Below are 20368 nucleotides of genomic sequence, written 5' to 3' on the forward strand. Positions count from 1 at the left end.
GTTTTTCCATCAATTTTTGTTTTAAAGTGAGAGATATTGTGAGTTTTCTCAGAAAATACAGCGAAATTTCCAACAATGCACTTGAGCGGATGTAGATACTTTGGACCAGATAAAACAACAACCGTAATGGTTAAATCCAGACAAACAGGCAAAAGTACCAAAGGAAATTCAATCCACATTGAGGAATCAATTGATCAAACCAAGTCAGAGTAATTGGAGTCCTCCTGTATTATTGGTTCCTAAATTAGAAGGTTCAATTAGATTATGTGTAGACTACAGAAAAGTGAATGCAATCACACAGATGGATTCATACCCTATTCCCAGTCTAGAAGATTGCATTGATAGGGTTGGTAGTGTGTAATTTTTATCTAAAGTTGATTTGTTAATAGGGTATTGGCAAGTACTACTGACAAAGAGAGCTGAGGAAATTTCTGCAGTTTTCACACAAATTGAGCAGATATCAACAGAGTTATCCCACAATTGAAAAAGAAGCATGGTCGGCATGGACTGATTGGATCAAAGGAACTGTTTCCATACTGTATGACTTTATAACCGGGCTTGCGACCACTGGAATTCAGAGGAGTGAGGGGTGATTTGATTGAAGTGTATAAGATCCTGAATGGTCTTCACAAGGTAGACATGGAAAGGATGTTTCTCTTGTGGGTCAGTTGAGAACAAAGAGGGAACTGTTTAAAAATTAGTAGTAACCCTTTAGGACACAGAAGAGATTTTCTTTATCTTTGAAAGTTGTGACACTTTGGAACTCTGCCTTAGGAGACTAGGTCACTGAATATTTTTAAGGCATGGGGTGATCAGGCTATGGTATTTGGTGGAAGTTATAATACAGGCAACCAAATTTGTAGTTGCCAAGTTTGAAAAGGGTGGTAGGTATGAGGCCAGCCTGGAAAGTATTTTTTAAAATAAAGTTTAGGATGTATTTCTACATAGGAACAAGAACAGACAAGACACAACAAAAAATTACAGCAGCACATGAGTTAAGGTAGGGATGAAAGCAAGCTCTGGTGCCATGCTCTAAATTGATGGTTTGGTGAGGGCACATCTGGGTCAGTAGTTCAACCCAGAGTCAAATACAACACCAGGTTGTGAATGGTCTTGTTTCCATCTTGTACAGTCAGCAGATGTTAGCAATGGAAATATTGCAATGATAAAAGCAACCTGCTGAATGGGACTACTAGGCCTGAATCACAGTTAAGTAATCCATTTGGCAGTTAGTTCTGAATCAAAGAATAAAACTTTGCTCAAAGAATTGTTTAACAGTTGTGGCCATTTTTATCTCATTTCACAGGCAGTTCGGATTATACAGTGACTCTATGAATGGACTAATTTCCATTCTGTGGCCTTAGTTGTAGCCTATTTCCACAGACAGACCTGGTAGATTCACGATGCCCAATGTTGTCCTACTACCATGAGCTTCTCATCTCAGCCTCTTCACTCTTGCTGTGCTATCATTCCCATGTTAAAATGCTTCATCGAGGTATCCATAAAGCAAATCTTTTCTCAGACTGTGGTCACTCTCATTACCAGTTCTCTGTTTGCATTTGGTTGGTGCCTCTGTTCACTAGACCTCAGATGGCTGAGAATGTGTAGAATAGTGTATGCACAGTGATGATTGGACATGGTTGCCATTGGCTGGTTGCTTCTGGAACTGTGTGTTGTAGATGACCTTTCGGTCCGTGAGTTCCTGTTACGGTTCATGCTGCTCTTCTGATCCTCCAAGTCCTTGGACTTTTCATAGTTCAGTACTTTCCATTGCTGGTTAACTGCTTGCCAACGCTTAAAGATACGATATACAGATGGCCCCTCATGAATAATCAAACCTGGATAGGCAGAATAGAAAGAGCAATCAAAAATTACGATTACTACTGCAGCACAATTCAACACATTACCTTTTAATGATAAAATCATCGTAATTTTAACATTAAATTAAACTATACAGCTTGCTTAACCTGAGCTGATGTTGGTCTCACATCATATTTCATAATTGAATTATCTTTACTTGCCAATCCAAATATCATTGAGTCTTTTGTTTAAATAGTTATCTTACTGTCTACCAAATATATTCAAAATCAAGAAGTTTCTGGAGAGAGCAGAAGGGGGCTGGAGAAGCTGTTCCTAAAGATGAAAAGGTTGTTAATCAGTGATCGCTGGTTTGGAGTAATGAGCAAAAGAATTAGAGACGAGATAAAATGTTTCTCTGCAGCAAATGATCAGGATCTGGAATGCACAAGTGTGAGGGAGAATATTTAATTGTGAATTTCAAAAGGAAAGTAGATCATTATCTGAAAAGAAGAGATTGGCTGAGATAGGGGGAGAAGTGGGGAGTGGGATTTACTGAGGTGCTTTTACAGACCACCAGCATGAACAAGTGGAGCTGAATGGCCTCCCTCTATACGGAAACCATCCTGTGATTTTAATATAAAATGCAAAGAGCAATTGACTTTTATTCTTATTGCATACATTAAGGAAATAATATAAGTATTTGTACACTGAAGTACCCATAATGGTGCAATTCTTTTATTAATCTACATTTAAGCTTTGCTTGAATGACATCTTAGTGATTTCGAGAAGATTTGTAGCTCAGATTGAAGTTCTGGATGTAGATTTGCTCAGTGAGTTGAAGGTTCATTTCCAGCCGTTTTGTCACCCTACTAGGCAGTTTGTTGTTGTTTTCCTCCTCTTTAGTGAATAGAAGAAACCTTCAAGACCATCAATAATACCTTTAACTGGCATAAAATTCACTAAAGAGGAGGAAAACAACAACAAACTGCCATTCCTAGATGTCACAGTAGAGTGAACAGCCAGTGGGGAACTTCAAACCAGCATCTACAAAAAAACAATACATATGGACCAAATATTGAACTACAGAAGCAATCATCCCAACATCCACAAACGAAGCTGCATCAGAACATTATTTCAACAAGCCAACACACACTGCAGCACAGAGGAACTATGCAGAGCATAGGAAAATCACCTATACCGTGTATTCAAAAAGAATGGGTACCTAATTGGATGCTGCTTGAACTGCTGTGCTCTTCCAGCACCACTGATCCAGAACCTAATGAATACAGTCCGCCGATTTCTCAGCTACACACCCAAACAAGCAGACAAAACACATCTAGAAACACTAGCCACTCTCCACTACATCAAAGACATCTCAGAAATGACTGCCAGACTACTCAGACCCCTTGGCATCACGATAGCCCAAAAACCCAGCAACACACTAAAACAGCAGCTAATGAACTTGAAAGACTCTATACAGACAAGCAAAACTAATGTCATTTACAAAATATCTTGCAAGAACTCTAACAAACGCTACATTGGACAAACAGGCAGGAAACTATCCACTAGGATACATGAACATGAACCAGCCTCAAAACGACATGACCCTCTCTCACTAGTATCCTTACATACAGATACGGAAGGACATCACTGTTGTGGTTCTGTTCGCCGAGCTGGAAGTTTTTGCTGCAAACGTTTCGTTCCCTGGCTAGGGAACATCATCAGTGCTATTGGAGCCTCCTGTGAAGCTTCACTGGAGGAAGCATTCAAGGAGCAGGAGAATCGATGTTTCAGGCATGAGCCCTTCTTCAGGAACATCCGAATGCCCGAAACATTGATTCTCCTGCTCCTTGGTTGCTGCCTGACCTGCTGCACTTTTCCAGCAACACATTTTCAGCTCTGATCTCCAGCATCTGCAGTCCTCACTTTCTCCTACAATAATTTATAATCCCAATTTTTGACAACTTCCTCATTGTCCAGTTTGATTTCAGGAATGTCCACTTCAGAACTTGGTTCTTCCTTCTGTACTGTAATCATTAACATTTTCTCCTCTTGCTCTCTTTCCCTATCAAAATACCTTTTGAGCATATTCACATGACACACTCTGAGATTTTTTTCTGATCTGGAATCCTTATAAAGTAGTTCTCCTCACTCAATTTCTTCTCAATTTGATAATGTCCACTAAACCTTGCTTTTAAAAGGTCAAAGGTAGAAGACAGAGGGTGGTGGTGGAAGGTTGTTTTTCAGACTGGAGGCCTGTGACGAGTGGAGTGCTACAAGGATTGGTGCTGGGTCCTCTACTTTTTATCATTTACATAAATGATTTGGATGCGAGCATAAGAGGTACAGTTAGTAAATTTGCAGATGACACCAAAATTGGAGGTGTAGTGGACAGTGAAGAGGGTTAATTACCTCAGATTACGACAAGATCTTGACCAGATGGGCCAATGGGCTGAGAAGTGGCAGATGGAGTTTAATTCAGATAAATGCGAGGTGCTGCATTTTGGGAAAGCAAATCTTAGCAGGACTTATACACTAAATGGTAAGGTCCTATGAAGTATTGCTCCCTGAGTGCAAGTTCATAGCTCCCTGAAAGTGGAGTTGCAGGTAGATTGGATAGTGAAGAAGGCGTTTGGTATGCTTTCCTTTATTGGTCAGAGTATTGAATACAAGAGTTGGGAGGTCATGTTGCAGCTGTACAGGACATTAGTTAGGCCACTGTTAGAATATTGCATGCAATTCTGGTCTCCTTCCTATCGAAAAGATGTTGTAAAACTTGAAAGGGTTCAGAAAAGATTTCCAAGGATGTTGCCAGGGTTGGAGGATTTGAGCTACAGGGAGAGGCTGAACAGGCTGGGGCTGTTTTCCCTGGAGCGTCGAAGGCTTACAGGTGACCTTATAGAGGTGTACGAAATTATGAGGGGCATGGATAGGGTAAATATACAAAGTCTTTTCGCTGGGGTTGAGGAGTCCAGAACGATAGGGCATAGGTTTAGGGTGAGAGAGAAAAGATATAAAAGAGACATATGGGGCAATGTTGTCATACAGGGTGTGGTACGTGTATGGAATGAGCTACCAGTGTAAGAGGTGGAGGTTGGTACAATTGCAACATTTGAGAGGCATTTGGTCGGGTATATGAATAGGAAGGGTTTGGAGGGATATGGGCCGGGTGCTGGCAGGTGGAACTAGATTGGGTTGGGATAGCTGGTCGGCATGGACTGGATGGACTGAAGGGTCTGTTTCCATGCTGTACATCTCTATGACTCTATGGCCTGTTGCTGGAAGTAACACAATACCCTGTCCCCAGTTTGTAAATTGCAAATTTGTGATTTCTTATCAGCTTCCTGTTTCATTGTATGCAGTGGTACTTTTAAATGCTGTCTAGCCAACTCTCCAGCTCTATTGAATCGTTCTCTAAAATTTGACACATATCCCAAATGGATGGTCTCTGAATTCTGACATTAATTTCTCCTTCATTAACTTTAATGGTCCTTTTACTTCAAGCTAAACCAAGTTTTATGGACCAACTCATAATCATCAGCCACTTCAGCTGCTAACATAGAACAATACAGCACAGAACAGGCCCTTCGGCCCACGATGTTGTGCCGAACATTTGTCCTGGCTTAAGCACCCATCCATGTACCTATCCAATTGCCACTTAAAGGTCAGCAATGATTCTGACTCTGCCACTCCCACAGGCAGCGCATTCCGTGCCCCCACCACTCTCTGGGTAAAGAACCTACCTCTGACATCCCCCCTATACCTTCCACCCTTCACCTTAAATTTATGTCCCCTTGTAACACTCTGTTGTACCCTGGGAAAAAGTCTCTGACTGTCTACTCTATCTATTCTCCTGATCATCTTATAAACCTCTATCAAGTCACTCCTCATCCTTCACCGTTCCAATGAGAAAAGGCCTAGCACTCTCAACCTATCCTCGTACGACCTATTCTCCATTCCAGGCAACATCCTGGTAAATCTCCTCTGCACCCTCTCCAAAGCTTCCATATCTTTCCTAAAGTGAGGCGACCAGAATTGCACACAGTACTCCAAATGTGGCCTTACCAAGGTCCTGTACAGCTGCAACATCACCTCACGACTCTTGAATTCAGTCCCTCTGCTAATGAACGCTAATACACCATAGGCCTTCTTACAAGCTCTATCCACCTGAGTGTCAACTTTCAAAGAGCTATGAACATAGACCCCAAGATCCCTCTGCTCCTCACCTTACTAAGAACACTACCGTTAACCCTGTATTCCGCATTCTTATTTGTCCTTCCAAAATGGACAACCTCACACTTGACAGGGTTGAACTCCATTCCATTGCCATTTTAACCTTGCCATTTTAGCTCTGTTCTTCCACATGAGTTTGCTCTACTTCAGGCAGTGAATTTTTGAATTGCTCCAAAATAATTGCCTTTCTAAGGGCATCATAGTTTGCTCGATTGTTAAAGCTCTTATCCAGCTATCAAAATTACTCTGTTTGATCCTTTCACACTCAATATCGGTTTGATTCAACTCAATATAGGGTCCCTCCTTAGATTGTTGTGGTTCTGTTCGCCGAGTTGGGAATTTGTGTTGCAAACGTTTTGTCCCCTGTCTAGGTGACATCCTCAGTGCTTGGGAGCCTCCTGTGAAGCACTTCTGTGATGTTTCCTCCAGCATTTATATTGGTTTGTCTGTGCCGCTTCCGGTTGTCCGTTCCAGCTGTCCGCTGCAGTGGCCGGTATATTGGGTCCAGGTCGATGTGTTTGTTGATAGAATGTGTGGATGAGTGCCATGCCTCTAGGAATTCCCTGGCTGTTCTCTGTTTGGTTTGCTCTATAATAGTAGTGTTGTCCCAGTCGAATTCATGTTGCTTGTCATCTGTGTGTGTGGCTACTAAGCTGGTCGTGTTGTGTCGTTTCATGGCTAGTTGGTGTTCATGGATGCGGATCGTTAGCTGTCTTCCTGTTTGTCCTATGTAGTGATTTGTGCAGTCCTTGCATGGGATTTTGTACACTATGTTGGTTTTGCTCGTGCTGGGTTTCAGGTCCTTCGTTCTGGTGAGTTGTTGTCTGAGAGTGGCTGTTCTTTTCTTCCTCTCTCATGAATCGGAAACGACAACCAACTCCCATTCCTAGACGTGATGGTACAGAGAACACCGAACGGAGAATTCAGCACAAAGGTATACAGGAAAGCCACACACACAGACCAAGTCCTGAACTATGAAAGCAACCACCCCAAAACACACAAAAGAAGTTGCATCAAGACGCTATTCAAAAGGGCCACAGCTCACTGCAGTACACCAGAACTGCAAAAAAGAGGAAGAACACCTATACAATGTATTCGCCAAAAACGGATACCCGCGCAATTTCATCAACAGATGCCTAAGGGAAAGACGACGGAACGAGGACATGCCGCAATCCAAAGGGCTAGCCACACTACCATACATCAGGAGCATTTCCAAACTGACAGCCAGACTACTGCGACCACTAGCACTCATAACAGCACACAAACCAACAGCCACTCTCAGACAACAACTCACCAGGACGAAGGACCCGATACCCAGTATGAGCAAAATCAATGTAGTGTACAAAATCCCATGTAAGGACTGCACAAAACACTACATAGGACAAACAGGAAGACAGCTAACGATCCGCATCCATGAACACCAGCTAGCTACGAAACGACACGACCAGCTATCCTTAGCAGCCACACACGCAGGTGACAAGCAACATGAATTTGACTGGGACAACACTACTATAATAGGGCAAGCCAAACAGAGAACAGCCAGGGAATTCCTAGAGTCATGGCACTCATCCACAGATTCAATCAATTATCACATCGACCTGGTCCCAATATACCGACCACTGCAGCGGACAGCTGGAACTGACAACTGGAAGCGGCAGAGACAAATCACTATAAATGCCGGAGGAAACATCACAGAAGCGCTTCACAGGAGGCTCCCAAGCACTGAGGATGTCACCTAGACAGGGGACGAAACGTTTGCAACACAAATTCCCAGCTCGGCGAACAGAACAATAACAACGAGCACCCGAGCTACAAATTTTCTCCCAAACTTTAAACTCCCTCCTTAGATTCCTGAAACGTTTTCTATAGGCTTCTGGTACAAGCTCATTTGCACTTAAAATAGCTTTTTTCATCACCTCACTCTCCAGATATGTCCTCTGATAGTGATGCGAATACCTCACTCGCCCTACCTACAAGTTTCGTTTGGATCAACAAAACCCACATTGCCACTGGCCACTGCATTTTGTTTAGCCATCCTTTCAAATGAGATTAAGAAAAAGACTTCAACATTCTTCTTATCAAATTTAGGCAATGCTTGAACATACTTAAATAGTTACTCATTAGGCTTCTGATTACAGACTAAGATTTATTCACAAAATTACAAAATGAAACACAAAGAACAGAATAAAGAACCCATCCAGAACTCAATCTATCCAACTAGACTTAATTATGCTTTTCTGAATATGCACAACAGTCCTAATAAACAAACTTCCTTTAGAAACCAGTATAAATGGGACATATGCATACAGGTTGAAGTTGAAGGGCTGAAAAGAGAGAGTTACCACACAACTTCTTGTTGAACTTCCAGTTCAAGACTGAACTAAAACTGCTCAGCTCAGCTGAAGAGCTGACCACTCCCCTTTCATTATACAGGTCACTTCTAAAATATCTGTTTACATAAAAACAAAAGGCCTCTCAAAATCCTTTTCACCTCTGTACCAAACCAGACTGACTGGAGCCTGGCCCAGTTTATTGCTTCTCTGAAAAACATCAAAGACAGAGTCTCCTTGAGCCAAGGAACAGCTTTTAGAAAAAAAAGGACAGTTTTATGACAAAGAATGTGGGATATTTGCCTTTATTAGCTGAGGCATCAAGTTTAAGAGCAGGGAGGTGATGCTGGAACTGTACTAAACTTTGGTTAGGCCACAGCTAACTGTGCAGTTCTCTAATCCACACCATAGGCGAGATGTGATAGCACTGGAGAGGTAGCAGAGGACATTTACCAGAATGTTGTCTGGCCTGGAGAGTTTTATGAAGAGAAAGTAGACAGAGTCAGCACTCTCTACTTCTTCCTGGAAGACAAGCTTGGACCATCCCACTCCACTACCAGCCTGCTCTGCCTGGCTGAGTCATCCTCACTTTGAACAACTACTTCAACTCCTCCCACTTTCTTCAGATCAAAGGTGTACCATGGATACCCCCAGTTATGTCTGTCTTTGTGGGGTGGGATATTCCTTGTTCCAGTTCTACTCCGGCCCCCACTCAGAATTCTTTTCTCCGGTAGATTGATGACATCATTAGTGCTGTTTTCCGTCTTCTCAGAAATTTGAAGAGTTTATCAATTTTGTTTCCCATTTTCAGCCTGCTCTCACCTTTACTTGGCCCATCTCTGACTTCTCCATGCCCTTTCTTGACATCTCTGTTTACATTTCTGGGATAGGCTAGCCACTAATATCCAGTACAAATCCTTCGACTCCCACAGTTACCTTTACTGTGTATCTTCACACCCGGCTTCTTATTAAGACTCTATTCCATTTTCCTAGTTCCTTCGTCTCCGTTGCATCCTTGTCTTTGACAAGGGGGTCTCCAAGATGTCCACCTTCTTCCACAACTGAAGATTCCACACAATGGCTGAGAGGGCCCACAGCCATGTCTCACCTATGTCCCACACTTCAACCCTCACCCCTTCTCTTAATATGATAGGGTCCCCCTCATACTCACCTACCATCCCACTAGCATCCACATCCAGAGGATCATTAGCCACCATTACTGCCACCTCCTGGGGAATGCCAGCACGAGTTACATTTTGCTATCCTCCCATTTCCTCTGGGACATCCTGATCCACTCCTCATATTCTGAAAATCCTCACATCCCTGCCACACAGCCCCATGGTTCCTTCCTTCTGCAATTGCAGAAGACACTTCACACAATCTAGTCCAGTGGGTTCACTGCTCACAATGTGGTCTTCTCTACATTGGGGAAATGAAGCATAGACTGAGCCTCCGTTTTGTGGAACATCCACATTCTGTCTGGAAAAAAATACCCTAACCTTCCAGTTGCCTGCCATTTCAACACCCCCCCCCCCAATTTCCTGGCCAACATCTCTGTCTCGGGCTTACTGTAGTGCTCCAGTGAATCTCAGCTTTAGGATGAAGGGCTTTTGCCCAAAACATCGACTCTCCTGCTCCTTGGATGCTGCCTGACCTATTGTGTTTTTCCAACACCATACTCTCTGCTTTTCTCTCTCTGTCTAGGTTCATTCCCACCCCCACCCCCACCCCTCCTTCTTTAGCATATATACCAACATTTTCTAAGCTGCAATCAGTTCTGAAGAAGGGTTACTGCACCTGGAGTTCCAAAGACCCTCAACCCTCTGAAAGAAGAAATCCTTCCTCATCTTAGTCTTAACATGATGCCCCATAATTCTGGTTCCAGAATCTCCCATGAGGGGAAACATTTACCTTGTCATGCCCTTAAGAACCCTTAAGAGATTTTAGCAATTTTAGAAGATCTGAAAGTCGATAAGACCCCTGGGCTGGATGGGATTTGTCCTCAGATTCTCTGGGAAGTCAGGGAGGAGATGGCGGGGCCTTTGGCTTTGATCTTTATGTGATCATTGTTGACAGGAGTAGTGCCAGAAGACTGAGGGACAGCAAATGTTGTTCCTTTGTTTAAAAAGGGGAGTCGGGACAACCCTGGTAATTATAGGGTAGTGAGCCTTACATTGGTTGTGAGTGAGATGTTGGAAAAGGTTATAGAGATAGGATTTATAATCATCTGGAAAGGAATAATTTGATTAGGGATAGTCAACCGGGTTTTGTGAAGGGTAGGTCGTGCCTCACTAATCTTATTGAGTTCTTCGAGAAGGTGACAAAACAGGTGAATTAAGGTAAAGTTGTTGATGCGTCTATGGGCTTCAGTAAGGCATTTGATAAGGTTCCACATGGTTGGCTATTGCACAAAATACGGAGTTTCGGAATTGAAAGTGATTTAGTGGTTTGGATCAGAAATTGGCTAGCTGAAAAAAGACAGAGGATGGTGATTGATGGGAAATGTTTATCCCAGAGCTCAGTTGCCAGTGGTGTGCTGCAAGGATCTGTTTTGGGGCCACTGCTGTTTATCATTTTTATAAATGATCTGTATGTGGGCATGGAAGGATGGGCATAAAGGAAATCTGTGGATGACACTAAGGTAGGCAGAGTTGTGGACAGTGCCAAAAGATGTTGTGGGTTACAGAGGAGCATAGATAAGATGCAGAGCTGGACTGAGAAGTAGCAAATGGAATTTAATGCGGAAAAGTGTGAGGTAGTTTACTTCGGAAGAAGTAACAGGAATACAGAGTACTGGGCTAATGGTAAGATTCTTGGCAGTGTAGATGAACAGAGAGATCTTGGTGTCCAGGTGAATAAATCCCTGAAAGTTGCAACACAGGTTGAACCCTCTGTTTAACGCACCTAATACTATGGACAGTTTAGCATGGTCAATTCTCCTGACCTGCATATCTTTGGACTGTGGGAGGAAACCAGAGCACCTGGAGAAAACCCATGCAGACATGGGGGGAATGTGCAAACTCCATACAGACAGTCGCCCTAGGCTAGAATCGAACCCGGGTCCCTGGCACTGTGAGGCAGCAGTGATTACCAATAAGCCACCATACTGCCCTAAGGAGATAGATTTTTAATTAGTAAAGTGTTCAGAGGAATAGGCAAGAAAATGGTTTTGAGGCCAAGTTAAGATCATCCATGATCATATTGAATGGCGGAGCTGACTGAAAGGGCTGAATTGTCTACTCCTGCTCCTAGTTCTTAGGTTCATATCAGTTCCTTGATACTGACCTGCCATTCAGTAAGAACATGGCTGCTCTGATTTTGGGTTAAGCAGGAATGTAGAGTAACCTTTCACCCCAACTGCTTGATCCACCTCTACCTTAAAAATATTCAAGAACTCTGCTGCTACTGTCTTTTCAGGAAGAGAATTCTGAAGATTCAGAGATAAAACATTTTGACTTGTGTCTTAAATGGATGACCTCTTAATTTTAAACAATCACCATGGGAGCCATTACTGAGACACAGCTACAGGACGGTCTGAAACCGGGACTGAGTATACCTCATTTTGAATATACATTAGGAAAATCCCAAAAAATGACAGAAAGATGGAGTTGGTGTAGTTATTAATGATAAATCCACCTCCATGCAAAGAGACAATGACATGGAAGGTACGTTGGCAATAGGGACTGAATAGATGGAATAAAAATAGGAGAGGATATAAACTTTTAGTGGAAGTTGTGTTCTGTCTCTTTGTTGCAGCTGTAAACTCAGTGTAAAAATGGAGGATTAAGTGCACATTGGGTATCGGCATGATGGTCATAGAGTCATACAGCACAGAAACTAGTCAAAATCGACCATAATCTCAAAATAAACTCATCCCACCTGCCTGCACTTGGCCCATAATTCCTATAAACATTTCTGATTCATGTACTTACTGTAACTCTACCTAAACCCACCACTTCCTCTGGAAGTTCATTCCACACATGAACCACTCTCTGTTTAAAGAAAATTGCCCCCATGTCCTTTTTAAGATCTCTCATCTCTCACCTTAACATATCTCCCCTGGTCTTGAAATCCCCATCCTAGGGAAAAAGACAACTTATCTATACCCCCCCAGGATTTTATAAACTTCGGTGGGTCTCATCCTCCTGAACTCCAGCCTATCCAACCTCTCCTTATAACTTAAACCCTTAATTCCTGGCAAATCTTTTCTGAAACCTCTCCATCTAAATAGTATCTTTCCTATAACAGGGCGACCAGAATGGGACACTGTAGGCTGGAAGAGGCCCCACCAACATCCTCAAAAAGCTGTCACGCGCCAATCAGAATAGTCTCTGGTGTTGCTTGACATGCAGCACCCATGACCTCACCACCTTCTCCCTCAGAGGCAAGTCCCACTCCAGGGCCGTGAGCCATGGATTCAGTGTGGCCCAACCTGGAGTTCTGCCCTGTTGGAGGCACTGTCCTAGACGGGATAAAAAGGACAACGCAACTCAGAAAAGGAATGAATTTCAAAAGTGTTCCAACATTTATTCAATGCTAATCATATGATTGAGTTTAGCAGTTGAAAAGAGAAAGATGGAAAAAAATAAAAGAGAAAAATCTCATCTCTGAGGATTCTAGATTCAGATATGGCTGACTTCAGTGCAATGAGACAGAGATTGTATAATTCTGTGAAGTGGTAAAATGAGGTGATCTGTGAAATGTGTTCAAACCGTATTTGTGAGCATCAAAGCGAAGAGCAGGGGTAGGCCATTTGGCCCCCTTGAGCCTGCTATCCCATTCATAAAGATCTGATGATTGATTTTTTTTTACCTCACATTAATATTTCTGCGTACCCCTGAAAACCCTTCCCTAACACAATCGATTTACCTCCGCCTTCACAACATTCAAGGACCCCGCTTCCACCACCTTTACAAGAAGTGTTTCAAAGATTCTTCACCCTCTTCACCCTCAGGTTGTACCTGAACCAGAAGGGCACCAATATCCTGGGGGATAGGTTTGCTAGCACTCTTTGGGGGGGTTTAAACTAATTTGGCAGGGGGATGGGATCCGGACTTGTAGTCCAGCAAGTAAGCTAGCTGTTTGTCAGGATGTCCAAGAATGTAGGGAGGCTGTGGAGAAGGTAGCACTGACAGGGAATACTTGCGGACACAGAGATGGGCTCAAGTGCGTATACTTCAACGCAAGGAGTATCAGAAATAAGGTGGGTGACCTTAAGGCGTGGATCGGTACCTGGGACTACGATGTTGTGGCCATCACGGAAACGTGGATAGATGAGGGACAGGAATGGTTGTTGGAGGTTCCTGGTTACAGATGTTTCAGTAAGATTAGGGAGGGTGGTAAAAAAGGAGGGGGGGTGGCATTGCTAATTAGAAATGGTATAACGGCTGCAAAAAGGAAGTTTGAGGGGGATCTGCCTTTGGAATTAGTATGGGCTGAAGTCAGAAATAGGAAAGGTGCAGTCACCTTGTTGGGTGTTTACTATAGGCCCCCCAATAGCAGCAGAGATGTGGAGAAACAGATTGGGAAACAGATTTTGGAAAGGTGCAGAAGCCACAGGGTCGTAGTCATGGGCGACTTCAACTTCCCAAATATTGATTGGAAGCTCTTTAGATCAAGTAGATTGGATGGGGCGGTGTTTGTGCAGTGTGTCCAGGAAGCTTTTCTAACTCAGTATGTAGATTGTCCAACCAGAGGGGAGGCCATATTGGATTTGGTACTCGGTAATGAACCGGGACAAGTGATGGGCTTGTTAGTGGGTGAACATTTTGGTGATGGTGACCACAATTCTGTGACTTTCACCTTGGTCATGGAGAGAGATAGGTGCGCACAACAGGGTAGATTTTACAATTGGGGGAAGGGAAATTACGATGCTGTAAGACAGGATTTGAGGAGCATAAGTTGGGAGCATAGGCTGTCAGGGAAGGATGTGGAGGAAATGTGGAACTTTTTCAAGGAGCAGATACGACGTGTCCTTGATATGTATGTACCTATCAGGCAGGAAAGTAATGGTCGTGTGAGGGAGCCTTGGTTGACGAGGAGGTTGAATGTCTAGTAAAGAGGAAGAAGGAGGCTTACATAAGGTTGAGGAAACAGGGTTCAGACAGAGCAGTGGAGGGATACAGGATAGCCAGAAGGGACCTGAAGAAAGGATTAGGAGAGCTAAGAGAGGGCATGAAAAATCCTTGGCGGATAGGATCAAGGATAACCCCAAGGCATTTTATGCGTATGTGAGAAACATGAGAATGACGAGAACGAGGGTAGGTCCGATCAAGGACAGTAGTGGGAGATTGTGTATTGAGTCGGAAGAGATAGGAGAGGTCTTGAATGAGTACTTTTCTTCAGTATTTACGAACGAGAGGGACCGTATTGTTGAAGAGGAGAGTGTGAAACGGACTGGTAAACTAGAAGAGATACTTGTTAGGAAGGAAGATGTGTTGGACATTTTGAACAACTTGAGGATAGACAAGTCCCCCGGGCCTGACGGGATATATCCTAGGATTATGTGGGAAGCAAGAGAGGAAATTGCAGTACCTTTGGCAATGATCTTTTCGTCTTCACTGTCAACGGGGGTGGTACCAGGGGACTGGAGAGTAGCGAATGTTGTGCCCCTGTTCAAAAAAGGGAATAGGGATAACCTCGGGAATTACAGGCCAGTTAGTCTTACTTCTGTGGTAGGCAAAGTAATGGAAAGGGTACTGAGGGATAGGATTTATGAGTATCTGGAAAGACACTGCTTGATTAGGGACAGCCAGCACGGATTTGTGAAGGGTAGGTCTTGCCTTACAAGTCTTATTGAATTCTTTGAGGAGGTGACCAAGCATGTGGATGAGGGTAGAGCAGTGGATATAGTGTACATGGATTTTAGTAAGGCATTTGATAAGGTTCCCCATGGTAGGCTTATGCGGAAAGTCAGGAGGCATGGGATAGAGGGAAATTTGTCCAATTGGATAGAAAACTGGCTAACCGGTCGAAGTCAGAGAGTGGTGGTAAATGGTAAATATTCAGCCTGGAGCCCAGTTACAAGTGGAGTTCCGCAGGGATCAGTTCTGGGTCCTCTGCTGTTTGTAATTTTTATTGATGACTTGGATGAGGGAGTCGAAGGGTGGGTCAGTAAATTTGCAGATGATACGAAGATTGGTGGAGTTGTGGACAGTGAGGAAGGCTGTTGTCGGCTGCAAAGGGACTTAGATATGATGCAGAGCTGGGCTGAGGAGTGGCAGATGGAGTTCAACCCTGCCAAGTGTGAGGTTGTCCATTTTGGAAGAACAAATAAGAATGCGGAATACAGGGTTAACGGTAGGGTTCTTAGTCAGGTGGAGGAACAGAGGGATCTTGGGGTCTATGTACATAGATCTTTGAAAGTTGCCACTCAGGTGGATAGAGCTTGGTGTATTTGCGTTCATTAGCAGAGGGATTGAATTCAAGAGTCGTGAAGTGATGTTGCAGCTGTACAGGACTTTGGTTAGGCCACATTTGGAGTACTGTGTGCAGTTCTGGTCGCCTCACTTTAGGAAAGATGTGGAAGCTTTGGAGAGGGTGCAGAGAAGATTTACCAGGATGTTGCCTGGAATGGAGAATAGGTCGTACGAGGATAGGTTGAGAGTTCTCAGCCTTTTCTCGTTGGAACGGCGAAGGATGAGGGGTGACTTGATAGAGGTTTATAAGATGATCAGAGGAATAGATAGAGTAGACAGTCAGAAACTTTTTCCCCGGGTACAACAGAGTGTTACAAGGGGACATAAATTTAAGATGAAGGGTGGAAGGTATAGGGGAGATGTCAGGGGTGGGTTCTTTACCCAGAGAGTGGTGGGGGCATGGAATGCGCTGCCCGTGGGAATGGTAGAGTCAGAATCATTGGCGACCTTTAAGCGGCAATTGGATAGGTACATGGATGGGTGCTTAATCTAGGATAGATGTTCGGCACAACATCGTGGGCCGAAGGGCCTGTTCTGTGCTGTATTGTTCTATGTTCTATGTTCTGTAAGAAAACAAAATTGCCTAATTTATGTTATAAATTTGCAAACTCTGATTTTTCAGCAGTGACCGAGTTTAGATTGTCTCACAAGAGGAAACAACCTCTCCACATCAAAGAATCATACAGCATAGAAGACACCCTTCCACCTATCAAGACGTACTGCCAAGAATACACTAAATCTAAAGTAGTCCCACTTTCCATATCTAGGCCTATAGCCTTGGATATTATGACATTTCAGGTGCTCTCCTAAGTAGTTTTTGAAAAGTTTTGAGATCTACCTTCTCAAGACCCTACACAATTTTATATTTTAATCAAGTCTCCTTTAACTTTTCTAAACTCCAATGTATACAAGCCCAGCTGTTCTAACCTCCCCTCATAAGGCAATGGGTATTAGTCTGATTTGCCTCCATGATGGAGTCTCACCAGTGCCATAAGCCCATACGGAGTAAGAACAGAAGCAAAATGTTACACCCATGAGCCTGCTCTGCCATTTAATAAGATCATGGCTGACATTTCTAACATCCATTTTCCTGCCATTTCATTGGAACCTGATTCCCAACTGATCAAGAATCTATTTATCTTAGCTTTAAATTTACACATGGACACTGCCCATACAGTTGCCCACAGGGACAAGGAGATCTTCCTCTCAGTCTTAAATTAGCATCCATTTATTCTGAGACTATACTCTCTCATTATAGGGGTTGGGGACAATTGAAACGTGGAAGTCTTGTAAGGAACAGTTATTGCGTGTCCTTGATAGGTATGTCCCTGTCAGGCAGGGAAGAAGTGATTAGATAAGGGAACAGTGGTTTACTAAAGAAATGGTATCTCCTGTTAAGCAGAAGAGGGAAGCTTAAGTGACGTTCAGATGAGGTGATGGAGAGTTACACATTAGCTAGGAAGGATTTAAAGAGAGAGTTAAGAAGAGCAAAGAGAGGACATGAGCAGTCTTTAGCAGATATAATAAAGGAGAACCCTAAAGCTTTCACGTGAGGAATAAAAGGATGATTAGGGTAGGAATAGGGCCAGTCAAAGTCACAAGTGGGAAGTTGTGTGTGGACCCTGTGGAGATCGGAGGGATACTAAACGAATATTTCTCATCTGTTTTCACTCAGGAAAAGAAGAATATTGTAAAGGAGAAGACTGAGATACATGTTATTAGAGAGTTTTGAGAAGATTTGTAGTTCAGGTTGAGGTTCTGGATGTACATTTGCTCACTGAGCTGGGAGGTTCATTTTCAGATGTTTCATCACCATATTAGGTAACATTTTTAGTGAGCCTCCACACAAAGTACTGCTGGAGTTTCCTGCTTTCTATTTATATGTTTGGGTTTCCTTGGGCTGGTGATGTCATTTCCAGTGGTCATTAAAATGAACTCTGGAGAATTTGATGAAGACCTTGTTGAAAGTTTGCTAGTCTGCTCGTCTCTTGAAGAGCTTAATGTTGAGCTTTTTTCTGAATTATTTCTTTGTCTTCAGCTGCATCCTGTGGTATATGATGGACATAAAGGAGTGGATATGCCAGCAGTATCTGCACTGGTCATTGCTTTCGTAATGAGGACATCCTGTAGGTCTCAGGATTGAATGATAATGTAGTCATTCACATATGAATGCTTTGATTGTGGATACCTTCAAGAAGTCATGAACTTGTCTTTTTGGTAGAGCAGCGTATTGATGATCCAAAAACACAAATTCTTGGAAATACTCAGCAGACTTGGCAGCATAGAACATTGAACATTACAGCGCAGTACAGGCCCTTTGGCCAACGATGTTGTGCCGCCCTGTCATACTAATCTGAAGCCCATCCCACTTACACTATTCCATGTACGTCCATTTGCCTGTCCAATGATGACTTAAATGCACTTAAACTTGACGAATCTACTACCGTTGCAGGCAAAGCATTCCATACCCTTACTACTCTCTGAGTAAAGAAACTACCTCTGACATGTGTCTTATACCTATCTCCCCTCACTTTAAAGTTGTGTCCCCTCGTGTTCGCCGTCCCCATACTTGGAAAAAGGCTCTCCCTGTCCACCCTATCTAACCCTCTGATTATCTTGTATGTCTCTATTAAGTCACCTCTCAACCTTCTTCTCTCTAACAAGAACAGCCTCAAGGCCCTCAGCCTTTCCTCGTAAAACATTCCTTCCATACCAGGCAACATCCTAGTAAATCTCCTCTGCACCCTTTCCAAAGCTTCCACATCCTTCTTATAATGCGTTGACCAGAACTGTACACAATGCTCCAAATGTGGCTGTACCAGAGCTTTGTACAGCTGCAACATAACCTCCTAGTTCCGGAACTCAATCCCTCTATTAATAAAGGCCAAAACACTGTATGCCTTCTTAACAACCCTGTCAATCTGAGTGGCAGCTTTCAGGGATCTGTGTACATGGACACCGAGATCTCTCTGCGCATCTGCGCTCCCAAGAATCTTACCATTAGCCCAGTACTTTGTATTCCGATTACTCTGTCCAAAGTGTATCACCTCACAGAGTTAATGTTTCAGATCCAGTGACCCTTCTTCAGAACAGACTGTAGCTAGGAAAAGGTTAATATATATTACTAATATGTTGATAATGATCAACTGGTGTTCTAACATTTGGTGAGCAGAAGAATCCCATTGGTGCTGCAATTTCCATCTCCTTCCTTTCCAATGGTTCCTTTCCAAAGTTGGGTGTCCATTACAACCCTTGGCATTGAAAATTCTAGGGAGGATAATTTTATCTTCCTTAGGGATATTGACGAGTATGGTGTCCAGGGTGGAGCAGAAGCCTTCTTTGGAATTGTCTGTGACATCAAGGGATGGTGCATAGGCTATCATTACCTGTTACCTGTTGGGTCTTGGCAAGTTGTAAATGGAGAGTCATGAGATGATCATTGCCAACAGGGAGCTACAAGTGTCAGTTGAAATCTGATTCCATGCATCCTTGAGTTTTCCTCTCAAGAAGAAGGTGTAACCACCACCTTGTCCCCTCAGCTGCCTTTCACCTGCTGTTTGATATCACTGTCCTGCAGGAGACTCAATATTGAAGTGCCTGGGTTCATGGGTAACATGTTCCTCATTCTGGACGAATGCTTTGTTTGTTGCCAATGAGGGTTTGTACATTCCAAGTTCCGAGACTGAGTTTGAGTTTGACTTTGTTTTTCAGACTACAGATAGATGAGCCTGCTGGATGTTGTTTTCCTGCCAATTTGGTGACTGAAGGGAATTTGGAAAAAAAAGCTTTTCACTCAGAGGATGGTGAGAATCTGGAATGCACCGCTGAGAGGGTAGTGTAGGCCAGAAAACTTACAATCTTTAAAAAATATTTGGATGAGCACTTCAAATATTATGCCATTTAAATATATGGAAAAAGTGCAGGAAATTGGGATTAGCGCACCTTTAATTGTAGTTATATCGGTGCAGACTCAATGGGCTGAAAGGTCTTTTCTGTGCTGCATGAATCCATGAATCTATGGACAGATTATCTTTAGGATGCCTTTTCTAACCGCATTACCCATGCGGGGTGAGCAGAGTGGATCCTATAGAGGATTGTTCAGTCTGAAGAAAGCTGCTGAATGCTCTTCTGTTCCTATTCCAAGAGTGTAATGACTAAGTCAAACTCCACAACCTATGCACCAGTCTGAAACTAGGAAACATCAGTCTGAAACATCACAAGCCTGCCCTCATCAACTCTTGCTGATCATTGTAGAGCTTGTGTGTGTGGGTTTTGAATTCCTCTAGGTAGATGCCTTGTGTAGGAAATCTTTTAACATGGGAATGTTGTTGCATGTCAGCAGACACATGGTCCTTGACAGAATGTAGATCTAGTACCAGTAGCAAGGAAACCTTGATGAATAGGGATTGGCCAATTGCTGCAGCATTTGTCTGCTATCAGAATCGTTGATATCACATGAATATTTTGGGTTGCATTTTATTTGGTTCCTCCCCTCCCACCTTACCGTCATGGGTGGCCCTGCGAAGAGTTGAGAACTTTTGATGGCATCGCTATCAGGATCACCGGAACAATTAAACCCTGTTCCAT

General features: G+C 43.2%; 1 protein-coding gene across 1 annotated transcript in view; it reads right to left on the reverse strand.

Moving 5' to 3' along the window:
• Positions 1 to 1518: 1518 nt before the first annotated feature.
• Positions 1519 to 20368, reverse strand: part of LOC132817298 (E3 ubiquitin-protein ligase MARCHF4-like) — a 212673-nt gene continuing 193823 nt past the window's right edge. Inside the window, exon 4 of the mRNA XM_060827709.1 lies at positions 1519 to 1838. Within this exon, the coding sequence (XP_060683692.1) occupies positions 1519 to 1838 (320 nt within the window). The remainder of the gene's footprint in view (positions 1839 to 20368) is intronic.

This window comes from Hemiscyllium ocellatum, chromosome 7 (assembly GCF_020745735.1).
Source record: "Hemiscyllium ocellatum isolate sHemOce1 chromosome 7, sHemOce1.pat.X.cur, whole genome shotgun sequence".
NCBI lineage: Eukaryota > Metazoa > Chordata > Chondrichthyes > Orectolobiformes > Hemiscylliidae > Hemiscyllium > Hemiscyllium ocellatum.